Source organism: Vicugna pacos, chromosome 14 (genome assembly GCF_048564905.1).
Source record: "Vicugna pacos chromosome 14, VicPac4, whole genome shotgun sequence".
In the NCBI taxonomy this organism is placed as follows: domain Eukaryota; kingdom Metazoa; phylum Chordata; class Mammalia; order Artiodactyla; family Camelidae; genus Vicugna; species Vicugna pacos.
Window position 1 is genome coordinate 25,182,760 of NC_133000.1, and position 16,530 is coordinate 25,199,289.

Consider the following 16,530-nt stretch of genomic DNA (forward strand, 5'->3'; position numbering starts at 1 on the left):
TTGAGGAAATTTCCTTCCATTCCTATTTTGCTGAAAACTTTTATCATTAATATTTATTTAGATGTTGAATTTTGTCATGTGCTTGACATATTTTAAACATTTCTATTTTTACTGTTTTAATAGTTTAAAAAAATCTATTTTGACTCCTTTTACTCTCCATTTTCAGCTCAACTACTTTAGGCACACACAAATGGTCATATCAGGTTAATCTACTTCCACAAATAAGAACTTCCCAATTTCAGGCAACATGATCCAGCTTAAGTATGTGCCTTCTTTTGGTCTTTTCTCAGAGACATTTGTTTTGAAAATCATGATTTGTTTTTTAGAGTTCTAATAGATGAGCAAGTAGTAGAAGATGGCATATTTTAGGAATAGTTTATTATTGGATTACTGCTGATACAATTTCTGATTTTTAATATCATTTATAGATTTACAACAATTTGCTGAGTCCTAGTAGAGAAATGTATAAAGGCAAACAATCAAAAAAAAGTATCATGCAGACTTTATCTACTTTGTGTGTTTGTTTACTTAATTACCTGTTTACTTTTTTATGTTTTCTGTACATATGGAATATGTAAATTTTTATCTTTATCAAACAAAATAAAAAGAAACAACAACAAAAAGTCACACTAGGAGGGCACATTCAGTTTTATAAATTAGCACAGATATGTTTGTTATGAGCAAATGGTCACTTAAGAAAACACCAAAACTTTTGTCTTTTTATTTCTGAGTGAAGTAGATTAAAATGATCATCACACCCTAAAGTTTTTAATGTGTGTACTTCAGACCTTTTCTGTAACTACCCACCAATTCCAGGTATCATTTTTTTTTTACGATAAATTGTATGTTTTTTGGGGGAGGGGAAGGTAATTAGATTTGTCTATTTTTTAATGGAGGTACTGGGGATTGAACTCAGGACCTTCTGCATTCTAAGCATGTGCTCTACCACTGAGCAATACCCTCCCCCCAAATTGTATGTTTTAAAAGTAAAAGTCAAAGGTTGCTGTGTTCAAGTTGAATGTGAAAGAAAAACAATCTAGTGATTAATTTGTATGGAAAAGGATAAAGTTTTCAAGAGTTAAACATATTCATATTTAATTACTCTACTGAGACCTAAAAAGCTTGAAGTGCCTGACCGCAAACTTTACTTTCTTCCTAGATTTAAAAGTTAAGATTTTAAATGTACAAGGTAGAACTCAATTTTTAGAATACACTGTTGGAAAATATCTGAAAGCCCTTCTGTTTCTAAATTCAATGATGCTGTGATACATATGTTTTCTTTTTTTTTTTTTTTTGGTCTATTTTAATTTTTCCATGTAAATACTGTTATTTTATATTCAGATTATTTTAAATGAGTTTTCAGACACCCTTGAAGCCTGGATAATGAAATGTTATTTTCTATATTAAAACCAGTGTGGTTTTTAGAGTGAGTTATTCATATGTTTGTTAAAGGCCAAATGGCTATTTCACTATGGTCATTATAAACACGCCCAATCTCTCACATCCCTACCTATTTTAATGGATGAAAGTAGACAGACATTATTAGTAAACTTGATACTCTGCTGCTATTTAAGTTGCAGACCTCTAAAATTGTATGTTGTCAAATTCTATAATAATAAACCAATTTTTTTTTAGCCTTTTTTTTAACCATCCTTCACCCTCATTCCTTATCCTTTATATATCTTTTTGGTTTTCTCTTCTTCCTCTCTTTCTCTTGTTTTCCCTTGCTTTTCTCCATCTTTATTTTTTCTCTTTCTTTCCTTTCCAAAATTCCTTCTTTTCTAACTACTTGGTTTTCCATTTTCATCAAAACAATATTTAGTAGCATTACCACTGCCCAATGTTCATCACTCTGATTCATACCTACAAATATACATACACACATGCATGCACACACACTCACATATGATTTAAAACAGCTCTTCACTCAAAAGGAAAATGTCTTTTATTTCTGAGGTTAAATTTCTTATTTTACTAGAACTGGTTAGAACTTTAACAATATGCAAAACTTTTTAGATACTGTCCCAGTATCCCAGTCTGTCTATATGTTTCTAACTGAGTAAGGATCCACATCCTATGAGGTTTCACCTAATTAAAGCCATTAAACTCACAGGATTACTGTAATAGCCCTTATATTTTCTAGAGTTCACATTTTCACTTTACATTTTACTCTCTCCTTAGTACCCAGGATTCTGTTTTCCTGAAGTGTTTTAAGACACTCATGCTTAACTTTTAATTAATAGCAATAAGGGGTTAGTACATGCTTTTGACCAATTCAAAAAGTGAACTAAATGTCCTTAAGTAAAAATGTGCACTTTCTAAGTAATTATTGTTTTTAAAATTGGCAGAATTCTTTTACAGACATTTTTGCCCTTGGTGTTGATTTCCACTATTAATTTTACTGGAAGATTAAGTTATCCTAAATTGTCATTTTGATCTTTTTTTCCAAAATTGTCATTATGGAAACAAAAATTAAGGTGCTTCACAAAAACTGGAAACTAGTAAAAACCTAATAATATAAAATGTCTGCCACCAACTACTAGTCAAAGTGGATTAGGAGTGAGAAATCAATCTACCTTGTTTCCTTTCACCTTAGCATTTATTTTGACAAAGGTCACTTGAAAAAACAACAAGAAAGATTACAGATGAAGAAATTTGTGAAGGTTTTTTCTGTCCCCCAACTCCTAACAGACAGTGAAACTTACATACTACTTTAAGCTACTACACTTAACATGTCTTTTTTTTTTTATTCCAAGTAATTGTTTAAAAGTGCAAGTAAGTTAAATTATTACATGGAACCAAAAAAAAAAAAAGGAGCCCCGTTAGTTTAAATTAGCCTTATTTATAAGGAAAACACATATTGCTCTACATTAAGCCTTACCTTGGACCCTCTGCTTCATGAATTGCATGCTCCTGTGTCACTGAGACTTGCATGCGGGAGGGTCTGGTAGGAACCCATAGCGGCTTCAGAGCACAATGGTGTGGTATGAAGTGAGACAGAAAACAGGAGAACCTTTGTCGCTGAGTCAGCTGCAAGAAGAAGTAACGTGTATGAATGTACAGTTAAGGGAGATCTATGAAAGATCTCCTCTCTTTCTCCCAAAAGACTCTGTTCCACGGTACAAGGAGAATTCAGTTCTTTTTGGCAGACTTCCATGTCAGTTTGGAAGCAGTAAAAACAACCACAAAAACAAGCCTGGTTTCTCAGTGTCTTTACTCTCAGTGTTCTAAGGACCATTTTATTTCTTATTTTCATTTTACCTCGTTTTTAATAACTGGAAAGTTAACACGCCTTTCCCTTGTGTTGTTTGAGTACAATTTCCATAGCAAGGATGCAGATGAGAATGTATTATAGACATGAGTCCAACCATATGTGTCATGTTGTTACTGGCAAAATTGAGGAGTGGATGACTTTATATGATATTACATCAAAGAGGGTATAGCATCCCAGCTGATGATGTAATTATGTTTAAAAATGACTTTTATTAAATAATTCACGCTTTTAATATGGAGAAATTAGGCCATTCTTTTCCACTCCTCCCACAAATATTCAATCTTAATATCTAAGTAGTAAAACAACATGGACAGTGTTATCCATCCTGGTACTAACAGAAAATGCCAGTTATGACAGGCTCATTGTTTACTTTAACAGGTAATTTGTGGACCGGAATCATTTAATTGTTCTGAGTACATAATTACATGTCAGCAATTTCCAATTTAATTAAAATGTACAAATCTGAAGATTAAGGGAATTTTTGAATTATTAATCATTTTTCCACTAGGAAATCTTGTTGCTCTGCAGGAGATTTGTCCAGTGTACAACTATACGTATTTTTTTCCTTCTCTTTCACAGACAGACAATTTTCCCGCAGAGCCCAATTACATGGGCAGCAGGCAGCAGTTTGTTCAAAGGTAAGGCCTATTAAATAACTTTCTCGGCTTCCCCATTTGCATTCGTGTCAAAATTGCTTTGCGAGAGACTACACTTGAGATTCAGACTCGTAGAGACAACACTTTCTCTTCTCTTTCTTTATATGTATTTCAGTAGCTCCACGTTTAAGGACCCAGAAAGAGCCAGCCTGAGAGACAGTGGGCACGGGGACAGTGATCAGGCTGACAGTGACCAAGACACTAACAAAGGCTCCTGCTGTGACATGTCTGTTAGGGAGGCACTCAAGATGAAAACTACTTCAACTAAAAGCCAACCACTTGAACAAGGTGAGTGAAGCCTTCCAATGCTTATGAAGTGTAAAGCTTAAGCGATCGGTATAAAACTAGAATAGTACTAGTTGTACCAGAGTTGCAGTTTATCACCTTGGAGTGGACCATTGATAATATAACAAAAGAAGCAGCAAAATCCGAGGTTGTCCTCAGACAAAAAGGAATTATTCAGTAGCTGAGTAACCACAGAATAAGGAAGGCCATGGATTTTCGTCTGTAATCTTCTTAAGATGAGAACTTGGCCAAAGTCACTAGATTGCACTTATCTTTGTGAGCATTTTCTAACCTTTCCAGTTTTGCATTTTATTAACAAGGAAAACAAGGAAATATGTTAGCTAGATATGCACATCTTAATGTGTTCATATTTGGATTAAAATGAGTAAATTCAAAACTGTTAGGTGAAATGAAAACCTAATTGAAAGTTCACAGCTCTTAGCTGTGTTGCTTTCTTTTTAGTGTAGATTTTAGCTTCAAAGTAGTTTTTCAAGAATCAAATAACAGCTATGCCAGGGTTTTGGCTCCTTCTTTTGATTTACATCTAATTCTTCCTGGTTATCAAGTAACTATGAATTTGTTTACCCTGAGAGAAAAAAAAAAGAAATACTTCTTAATAAATACATAGATTTTTTTTCTAAAAATTAATCTTCAGTTTATTAGTTTGATATGTCTTTTTATTAATTTTGATATTTTTATTGTTTCAAACACAATAGAATATTTACCAGTGATTCAGCTAAAGAGAATTGAGCTACTCTTATGTGTAAGACTTAGATATTGTGAATAAGCTTTTTTTTATTTCCAGTTATAAAAAATGAAAAGAACTATTGTATAAATCGAATTTCAGAATTACAAATGCATGCTATATTGGTTAATATTAGTTTTCAAAATATTAATAGTATTTAAATATGTTTAATCTTTATTACAGCGTATTTAATGAAAAACTACATTTAATGTATGTGATATTTATTTATTCTTCTAAGTTTTAATGATTGGTGATTTGTAGAGAGTAAATTATTGCCTCTAGTGCATTCTGTCTTATCACATATATGTCAGCAGATAGAATGCTTTCTAATTTTAAATTTGTCCAATCATGTTGAAATTTGAACTCACACACATACACATTTATATGCATTCAATACAGGAAAAAATTTATATATGTATATATATAAAACATTTCTGCACTGAATATAATTATGCTGGATTTAAGGATGACCTCCCCAGAAAGTCCTTTTTACTAAGTAATAAATGTCACATATATTGTAACAACTTCCTAAATAACAATACAATATTGTTTTAAAAATTATTTTTAACAAAAACTATCTGAATACTTATCTAATATTCACAGTTCCTGAAAACTTGAATGTTTACTTCAAGTGACTTAAATGGTCTTGATGGGTTTTGACCGTGTGATAACTTGAATATTTTAGGCACATTTTAAGTAGTAGGTTGCTGTTGGATCTTGGTATGTGAATGCCTAGCCTAACAGACTCATTTATGCATGTGATAAAGTGACTGACAGATAATTCATTGGCTACTATCTGTAAAGCTGCATAGAGTAAGTAAAGAGTTTGTATTTATTGTCATATCTTCATGAGAAACTTTGTTAATTAAAAAGAAAAAACTCCTACTCATATTAACTCTTTAATTCCTTCCCATCCACTGACTGAGCAATGTATTTATTTGATGAGGATGAAGACAGGCCCCTAGAGAAAAAGGAAATGATCTTATTTATGCCTGGAAATGTAATTTATACCAAAAAGCTTTTTTTTTTCAATTTTGATATCAAAAGTGATATCTTAGAAAGGTGGCTATTGTTCTTCAAAGAACATATAGTTGGCATATATTTAATTAATCTTACATGTAAAATGATTGCTAGTCTGTGAGTGAGACTGCCAATAGAAATGTCTTCTGTAAAAACAGGAAGTTTCCACACATCTTAATTAACAAATATGGGAAAGTTGTTACGAATCCAAAAGCCATACTTAGGAGGAGGTAAGCTATGAATTATACAAGAGAGAGACTGACTTCTACTTTACAACATGATTTTGATGGATTAACTAAGGGTTTCATTGACTGATTGATAAATTGATTTGATTCATTAATTCATTAATTTAACAAATATCTATTAAATGCTTTCAATATATAGGGAAAGTTAGATTCTTTGGGAACATCAAAAATAAATTTGACTTGCAGCCTGCCTTCAAGAAATAGTATGTAACTATTAGAACTTTCTTGCTCTCTCTAACCTCTCTCCCATTTACTTTTAGCTGTCATCTGTCTCCCTATCTGTCTACCTCCAACCTGTCTTTCTTTCTTCATCTTCTAGATCATCTTTTTGTCTCCCTCCCTTTTTTTTTCTTTGTCTATCTTCTATCCATGTATCTATGTTTACACCCATCTATTTATCCAGATTCAAAGAAGACTAGAATTTATTGAGTCCTTCCTACTTATCATAAACTGTGCTAGCTTCATTTCAACATTAGCTTATTAAACCTGCAAACTCTAAAGTAGTTATCATGTTTTATCTTACATATAAGAAAACTGAGCTCATGGGAAATTTATGGACGTGCATGGCAGTTTGGAATTTTATCTGATGTCTAGATAGCACCAAAACTTGTGTCTTTTCTGTACAACTTTGTCTCCAAATGATGGAATTTGCTCCAATACACATTCTGATTCATTGTTATGACTAGATATCAAATGAACATTGATGAGTAAGTTAAAACCTGAGTTCATGTATGCAAAGCTTGGAGGAGAAAAACACCAACATGGCTTACATGCATGGAGTGAATTATTCAGTAGTTAAAACTTAATATCCTATTTAGTTTTCATTGTATTTATAGATAGGTGCGTACTGTTACTCTCACATTTAATAGATGTTAAGAACCTTTTTCAATGTTCTGCAGCTGCAAGTAGTGAAGTCAGCATTAGAAATAAAATAGCACGCCTTCAGGGCCTGCCCTCTCCCAAGGCTTTATGCTATGCATACAAGGAATGGTTTACTCAGGAAAAAAACTTTAAATGTTTGAGGAAACAATCAGCCATTGTCTTGGCCAATGTATTCTGTTAATTTATTTGGAAAGCATCATGACAGCCAATGCCAAATTAATTCTATGCACACTTACAAAGAATGATTTTCTTTACAGATGAAAGATGATGACAACCATATTCAAACAATTATCTCATGTCAGATTTCACATATTAAACCCTAATTTTTAATACCTTTTAAAATTGTTAGTAGATGGAGGGACCCCTAAATTAGAAGGCCCACCAAAGTGTGGATTCTTGTCGCTGACTGTGAAAGAATTTGCGCAGCAGAGGGATGAAATGAACAGCCACTTTTTTGCTCAGAAAGAGAAATGGAAGGAAAGTGCTCGAGCAGGGAGAAGGGAAGAAAAACTGTCGCATGAGGAAGAGGTGCTCGAGTGGGGAGCCGTCAGCCAAAATGGGCGGTAGGGACAGTTCTGGCCCGGATCCAGCCAAGTGGACTTATGGGAGGAGGCTTCTGCCATTATGTCCTTCCAGGTATGATGGAGCTAATCAGTTCTGGTCCAAGCTTTTCAGTCCTTGTCTGGGCTTCTGGTGGTTGTCATGGCAACCGTCAACAGTCATGGCACTGGTGGGCATGTCATTTAGCATGTTTTTTTTTTAGCATGTTAATATATTACAATGAGCATATAATGAGGCTCAAGGTCCACTGGAAGTCAAATCCTCCACCATCTTGGGCTGGTTTCTAACCAGTTCTTGTTTCTTCTCTGCAGCTGTCTCCTGAGACTTAGATAAAAGTAACTGGTTTCTATTTGAGGGAGGGGCAGGAATATGATCCTGGGGTCAATAGCCTTGGTAACAAAAAGGAAAGTTTATTTTAACCAGAATGCCTGCAGTCTGGTGGACTCAGTATCCCCCTCGAAAAACCATCTCCAAAGATTCTGTTTGGCCATGAAAGTTTTAAAGGGAATGAAGGAATAATCTCAGTTAATCGTTGAGATAGGTGGTCAGAGTCTTCCCCATCCCCCACTGCTTGCAGGCTTGTCCTAATCAACTGCTTGAGTCTGCTCTTCTATGACTCAGGGAGGCCTGGGAGACTTCAGCTTTCCTATAAACTAGATGCAGGGGTTGGAGGTGGGGACCCACAGGGTCCTGCTCCCTTTTAAAATCTCCTAAAAATCAAAGGTAAATTTCCTCTTAAACCAAAAGCTAAACAAAAAGAAACCAGTTTATCAGTCTTTTTCTTATTCTGAAAGTTTATAGTAGTGCTTTAATAGATTTCAATTAAAGAATCAGTAGCATATTATAGTTTGTGTTTTTTTATATTAGCTTATTTGGATTCTTTCCCTCTTTAGATTTCAAGAAAAATAATGCTCTGTTTCTAAATTAAAATATTTCTTTTAACTTAGAAATTAAAATCAATTCCAAAAATAATCTTCATATTTTCAATGGAATTTTCTATGCTAATAAGGGTGTTCCTTTGCAAATATCTTAGGCCTTTTTAGATTTTATTTTATTAGCTCAAATATTACTCATTTTTTCTTTTGTGCTGTTATATTTTTTTCCACTTGTCCTGTTTCTGATTTTTTTTTTCTTACTACCATCAGTTTAGTCATTCTACAATGCAACACTGGTATGTGTTGCCCTTTATATTAGAAAAAATATTTGAAAGCATTCAGTAGTTAATTGAAGGTGTGATATGCTGCACAACAGCTGAAGATAGCTTTAAGGATTTTATGTTAATAAACCCTCTTATAGAGGTTATTTTAGTTTCTCACAGTGTGATTAAAAAAAATTCTCAGAGAACATACTTAGTTTCTGTTGGACCATCTGACATCCTTCAGTGTCCATGGACCCCCATTCCTGGGCTTTTGAATGTCTGCCTGTGATCCCTTAACAGATAAAGCACATTCTTTACTGGGCATGTTTGCCCTAAAAAACTAACAACTCTAGGTAACGCCTAATCTCACAATAGCTCAGCCTGGCTTGTTTCAGCCCACCTTATCAGAGCCATAAACCCACCACCTTTCAGGGACCCTAAAGTTCTTACCTCACTTAGAACCCATCAGATCAGGCGCCTTGTGACCTAACCTTATAAAAGACCCCAATCACTGGCCCTCAGTGCTCACAGGGCACCCTTCGCCTTTGTGGCCCTCTGTTGTCCATGACAGCAGACCCTAATAAACTTTTTTGTCCCCATACTTTATCTCTGGTAAATTCTTTTACCAACCTGCGTGTTTCCATCTCACCAATGGGCTGCCCTGTTGTGTCCCACAACAGTTTCTTTCTATTTGATTGCAGTTTTGTGCCCTGCCTCTCTATTTGTCAATTAGATTTCTCCTTACACTTTCTTCTTCAAATATTATAGGTAGGTAGGTAGGTTGGTAGGTAGGTAAGTGAGTGGATAGAATATGTAAAACTATCCAAAAGTTTTGGAATTTTATGGTATCATAGTAGCACATCACTTAGAAAGGCAAATTTATGTATGTCTATCTAATAAGCCATTGTTTATCAGAAAATGACACAGAAAATTGACCAAAATAACATTTGATCTTATTTTACTGATTTTGTATTTTGGAATAAGAAAAATTGATTTATATCAAGAACTAATAGAATATGTAAAATATTATTTCTGTAAAGAAAAAGTTACATGCCATTTTATAAAGAATGAAACACTGTACCTTTGAATTTCTATCCATCAGCAGCCCTGTAAAGTATTTTGATTGTTCAAAATTGTTTTTTTTTAAGACTTAATAAGCTTTCCCTAAACTTCAGGAGTCTCTATTGAATGCCAAATAATAAATGTGCAGGTTTTATGAGTGCTGACTGGCAATTTCTCTGAGCCTCTTATTGATAGCTCAGTGACTGTTCTCAATTTTCCAAGGATAATCGGGCTTCTGATTTCTTTATAATTGACTGAAACCAAGTCTTTGAATTGAAGTCTGAAGCTAGTGAGGAAGCATTGACATTGTGAATATTGACAACCTGTGCTAGAGATTGCAATAGAAACATCACCGCCACGGACTCTAACTCCCCGTTAGGCCCAGATGACGGTTCCTTCCCCTCTGACTGGATTCCAGGACATTTCTGATCCTCAGGAGTTGCTCCATTCAAATTCTTTCTCATTTCTTATTTTATTTAATGCCTTCGTGACACAGGAAAAATGGAACACGAGAGGATGGTGGTGTCCCAGGTTTTGGGTGAGTCCCTGGGATGAGCCCCACCAAGTGTGGGTCCGTGGCTTCACGCAGAAAAGAATTCAAGAGTGAGCCATAGTAGAGTGAAGATAGATTTATTCAGAGAGATACCTACTCCATAGACAAAGTACAGGCCATCTCAGAAGGCCAGAGAGCCCATGAGGCATTGGCGGGGTGGTTAAAGTAAAAGTAGATACACCCTCCACAGACAGAGAGCAGGCCTTCTCAAAAGGCAAGAGAAGGACCACTAGGTGGGGGTTGTTAGTTTTTATGAGCTCAATTATTTCATATGTTAACAAGTGAGAGGATGATTCCAACTACTTTGGGGAAGGGGCCTGGAATCCCACTTTTGGACCTTTTATGGTCAGCCTCAGAACTGTCATGGTGCCTGTGGGTATGTCATTTACCATACTAATATATTACAGTGAGTGTATAATGAAGTTTAAGGTCTTCTGGAAGTCAAATTTCCCACCGTCTTGGGCATCAAGGTCTAATAGGAATCCAGTCTTCAATTGCTATGTCCTTCCTTTAACGGCTGTGCCCTGCCCTCTTCCCTCCTGTCTCATTATCATTTCTTTTACTCTATTCAGTTCTGTGCTTCCCCTGTACCCTTTCCTGCTAGAAAATCTGACTTCTTAAATTACATTCTGGGTTCAAAACATTTCACAATGGAATTCCTGATTAAAATCTAATAAAAATATAATCAATAGAAAGTTGAGAATAATGGAAAGACCAAATAAGCTAGGTTTGCTCCAATGAACCCAGTTTTAAACCTAAATTACATTCTTAAGGGTTGCCTTCCCTCTTCCCAGAGGACTTTCTGGAAAGCTAAAGGATTTTTTGTTGTTCTTTGTTTCTCTCTCTTTTTTTTTTTCTCTAAGTCAGTGTTTTAAGTTTGCTTGTGGGCTCCATATTCAAAACAGGATTAGGCTAGTTTAAAGTATGGCAGTATTGATGTATGATTTCAGAGTTTGACAAGGCCCTGAGCCTCACTTCTTCTAATCTCCCTCCCTAATTTACTGCCTTATGACTGCAGTCTCACCATATTTCTAATTATGTCTGGAAAAGATACAGTTTACGGTTTCCACAACCTATACTTTATTGTGAAGGAGCTATTTAAGAAAGTAGTAGTAAAGAAATGGGAGAATAGAATTGCAGGCTCTTGTCCTGTGAGGGCGGAGACATACATTCAAGATTTGAGAGGAGGTTATTGAGACAGAGGTTTGGGCCACTGAACACAAACTTGACCTACTTTGCAATTTCCCCTAGAACTGACCCTGAATAGACAAGTACTCACATTTTTATATTCTCAAGCTTCTCTTCTGTTTTCTATTCTGCATTATGGCTGCTGCAGTCTGAACCTTCCAATCAAACAGTGTCTTTTCCCAGACCTGCCCTTAACAGGCAACAGCAAATCCACTTCTACAAAGGCAAGAGTGAGTAGCTGATGATGGTGTCCATCCTCTCAGGTGCCATCTGGCAATCTCTGAAAAATCATTTTTAAAAGAAATGTTGTTATAAACTTATTATTAGTAAATTCACCTTAGGAAAGAAATGAAAAGTGACTGCCATATATTTGGGGCAGGAAGGAACTATTGAATATTTAATACCAGAGAGAAATCATTTACGGGTTTTTAAAGGCACTGCAGATTTACGATTCACATATGTGGCATTTAAGAAATTGTATTATTTGCCAAGAATTCATATTTTTTCAAGCCCCTAAGATTTCACTAGACTGCATCTATCTAAGAGCACCTTAAAATCAACTTTCCCACCTTCTTGTGTTGTCTTTTAGGACTTGCCAAATTCATCCGGCTTTACATTTTATTAGAGAAAACTTTTCCCAAACTGTGATAAGCTTCACTTTATTTTTGCTTACCAGGCTTTGCAACTGTCCCATAGTTCACCTAACTTTAAAAGTTTCAATGACATCTCTTTTTCTCCTGCGCGCACATCTGCTTCCAAAACCCAGCATCTGGTATCATGAAAATAGAGAGATTTTATCACCCTCACATTTGTTGCTCATCATAAAGCCTTTCTAACAAGTGTTGCATGATTTACTGTAGACTCAATGTGATTTTGAGATTCTTTGGCTTTTAGTAGGCACAGCAGTGACTTTTGCTGAAACATTCCAATTAGGAAATGTTGGGACGGTATTTTCCAAACTTTTGAAACTCATATTTGCCTTCTACTTGGGGCAGAAGAACTCCTCCCACGATTAGAATCATTCTCTCTTCCAAATACTCCCAAACAACCAGAGGATTTTACTTTTTGTAAATTTTTTTTACGATGGCAATATTTTTTTCATTTTTATAAATAAGATTCTATACTAATATTATATGCATTTTAATGAAAGTAGGATGTGCCCATAAATTATAAATATCTAAAATGATTATCAACTCATCTGTTAATTAAGACCTGTAAGAAAATAATGTTATTAGGTTTAAAACTTCTCCCAGCGATTTCCTGTTATTTCACTTTAATAGCGTGCTTTCGTATTGCAGGTTCTCTGTTCTTTTGAAAGCCATATTACAAGACATTAGGGTAAGAATCTCCTATTGTGTAGGTAAGAAAACAGACAGATTAAGTGCCAGGTTAGTGGCAGATGTGGTACCAGTTCCAGTTTATAATTATCTGTCTAGAGCACTTTCCATCCTTCTATTCCATTCCTGTAACACATTAATAGAGATCTCAACGTCTCTGAACAGCTACTTCAGATTTGTCATCACACTTCATTTCCTTATTAATCTGAAGATGTCAACTGCCATCCTTCAGAGCTTGATTCTGACACTTGTCATATGTATTGAATACATATATTGCATAAAAGCTACAAAAGATCAATGGAATGTATCATTCCAGAAGTTAAACATTGACGCTACTGGCTTATTTGTCACCAAGCACTAGGATGTAAATATTTCTTCGACCTGGACATAATACCTGAAACTCTCCTGTAATACCTGAAACTCTCCTGACTCAGGGTCCTTGATACTTTCTTAGCGTTCTGAGGAAGGATGGTGCCAGGAGAGATTTTCATTCATTTATTCAATCACTTCATTTTTCTTTTACTAAATGGCTGTGCCAAGGGTACAAGGGTTAGCTAAAGCACAGGCTGGGTCCTCAGGAAGCTCACCTTGTAGGAAGAGAATTTGACATACAAACTGTGAGGTTGGTGCCGTGAGGGATGTGTCCTCAGTATTAACGGAGTCAGGAGGATGGAAACCCAGTGCAGATTTGGGAGATCAAAAAACATAACTGAAGAAGGAGGCATGTGAGCTGACTCTTCAGAAAATGCTGAGCTCACTTGGCAGAATGAACTTGGGGGAAGGAGGATGATGGGGCAGTGTCAGAAACACAGGTGACACGAAGCATGTGTGACGAGCTGCTGTTAGACACACGTGAGTAGTGATGTATGAGATTAGGGCTGGCGGGTAGAGGCTGGGGAGGTAAGGAGAAACCCAAGGATGGGACGACTGAGAAGCACCCCATGGAGGTCCAGGAGTAGCGGTTCAAACATTCACTTTAAAGGGATGATGCTTATGGCAATGCCTCAGGAGATAGGATCCAGTTAGGGAGCTGGGCAAGTAATTCAGGGCAAGACAAAAGGGGCTTAGAGTAGTGGAGAGGTAGCAAGAATGGAACAAAGTGGAAGATAAAAAAAATTTTTAGTGTATGCCACTACTTTTATGGTGATAATGAATTGCTTACTTTTCATTTGAAATTGATTTTGATATAAGGATTTCTAAAGGAAAAAAATCATTTGCTGTCCAAGTAAATGGAATATCACTTGAATTATTTAATGCATTTTAATGCATTTAAGTAAGTTTTTATGTAATATATACTACATATATTAAATTAACACATAAATATTTCAAGCTTTTAGCATTTTCTTCAAATGACCAGTGCTTATTTGTATATTGGAATCAATTTAATAGAGAAACTTTACCATTCAAGGATGCTAGGAAAAAAAAAAACAAGCAAAAAAATTGATACGATAATGAGTGTTAGGAATGTGATTTGGGTAACTGAGTCCAATTTACTAAAGTAGTAAAAACAGGATGAGGTCCTCATGGGGAAAACATCTGGGAAGTTTTACTTTCCAAAAGAGTTTCAGATGAGTATCAAAAGAGGCAACAGGAAATGGCAGTTTGGTCCTAGGAGAAGAGGTCAGGAGATATAAATATGAAAGTCATTGACATAGGATCATACTTAAATCAAAATAAACTGATGACTAGGAGAGAAGAGAATAGAGTCCAGGACAGAATTCTGCAGAATTCACAGCAGCAGGGAATTGAAAAGGGGAAAAGCTCAATAGTTGTCCATTCTGCAAAGAAACATAATCAGTATGTTCTGTGACAATCCAAAATCTGGAGACCCTCTACATGAATGATTCGACTGCAGCCTAGAGCTTTTAGATCTCATTTCCAGCCAAAACATAATTGAGAGACAAATGAAATCAATTCATTAAGTTAATCTGGATAGCTGCTTTTATTTAAAACCAAATGATCTTGCTGAGCTGGTTCTGTCTTACAGTTCACAAACTAGTTCTGAGGACAGTCCCAAATATGTGACCTGGCATCACTGGCGTAAATGTACAACTTCCAGAGCTCACTGTTTTTGGAAAAGGAGCATTTATTTGGAATCATATGTTTTGAATTTTTAACGTAACTCAGTAACTTTTTGCATAGTAACTATTAAGTCTATGGCATTATCTGAAGTGCTACGCTGAATATTTATTCAGCAAATACTTGTTGGGTTTCTGATAGGTTCCAGGCACTTCTCCAAGTTGAAGTAATAAGCCAAATAAATATTCCTGTTCACATGGAGCTTACATTCGAATGAGGATGTAATTCTCTAGTGAAACCTCTTGAGGCTCATGAACCTCATTTTCACAGAACTTATAGTCTGAAAATATTATAAAATGTAGACAGGAATGTGTTATTGACCAGGTATAAATAAAAGGGCCCGAGAGTTTCAAAGGAGGGATAGAACACTAATACTTATTCAAGGAAGACGTCATACATGGGATGAGATTTGAGCTAGGACTTAAGGAAGGCACAGTGTTTTTACTCTGTGAGATAGAAGCTACACAACAAATCTGTAAACACAGCCAAGCGATGTGGAAGTAATATTTGGCGCTATCTGAAGGCTGATGCATAGTACAATGTGTCCAGGGGAGAATGGACAGAAGGAAGAAGAGATGCCAGTGGAAATAAGAAAGAGATGGTCAGTAAGGAAGGGAGGAAGTAGGCAGCTGCAGTGCCACAGTAGTAGAAGATCGGCAAGAAGAAACATGTGAACTCTTTTGATAAATCCAAGAAAGTAAGGCTCAAGGGATGCCTTTGCAATCTGATAACTGACAGGTCACTCCTGACTACCCTGAGGGGAGTTATGACGGAGTAACGAAGAAAGGGAAGAGACATTAAAAGGATATACCATGGAAGGATGGTCAGGAATTGGAGGCAGCATTTTTTTTTATTTTAAGAAGACTACCAAATAATGGAATAAGAGAAAGAAAGGGGAAGAGTAGCTAAGGAACATGGTATTATAGATGGAAAATGTTTTCGTTATTCAAGGTAACTGAGTATCAGTATATTGAGGTTAATGATCCATTAGGAAGGAATTATTGAAGGATTCGACTAGATAGAAGTTATTCAAGCATAATGGGGATGCTTTAAAGTGAAGATAAACTCTTTTTCTGTAAAGGAAAGAAAGGAGAAATAAATTTGAAGAGATGAACAGCAATGTGGAGGCAAAGAGAAGATAATTATAGGGAACTCGTAATAGGTGGTTCCAGGCTTCTCTATAAAGTGGAAAGCAAAGTTCATCAATTGCATTATATCACATAAACACTTGTATTATGTAAATGACACTCAGATTGGTGAAAAGCCAGAGCAGCTCAGAAAACTACCAAGATACTCTACTGCAAAATGAACATCTGTCAAAAATAGATATGGCCATCATTTCATGTTTATAATTGTTAGAGAACGAGAAATAAGGACATGTAATATATCAAACCAAATACATTAACATATTTAAATCAACTCCTTTTGTAATCTTCAATTTTATAGCACACATGGATTTTTGAAAGCTGGTGTTTTGATGTGTGGGCCTACAATCTAGATGTTTT

General features: G+C 35.5%; 1 protein-coding gene across 1 annotated transcript in view; it reads left to right on the forward strand.

The window, feature by feature from the left end:
* PCDH17 (protocadherin 17) overlaps positions 1-16,530 on the forward strand; it is a 95,695-nt gene that overhangs the window by 29,663 nt on the left and 49,502 nt on the right. Inside the window, exons 2-3 of the mRNA XM_006215432.4 lie at positions 3,854-3,912; positions 4,046-4,218. Coding sequence (XP_006215494.1) covers positions 3,854-3,912; positions 4,046-4,218 — 232 coding nt within the window. The remainder of the gene's footprint in view (positions 1-3,853; positions 3,913-4,045; positions 4,219-16,530) is intronic.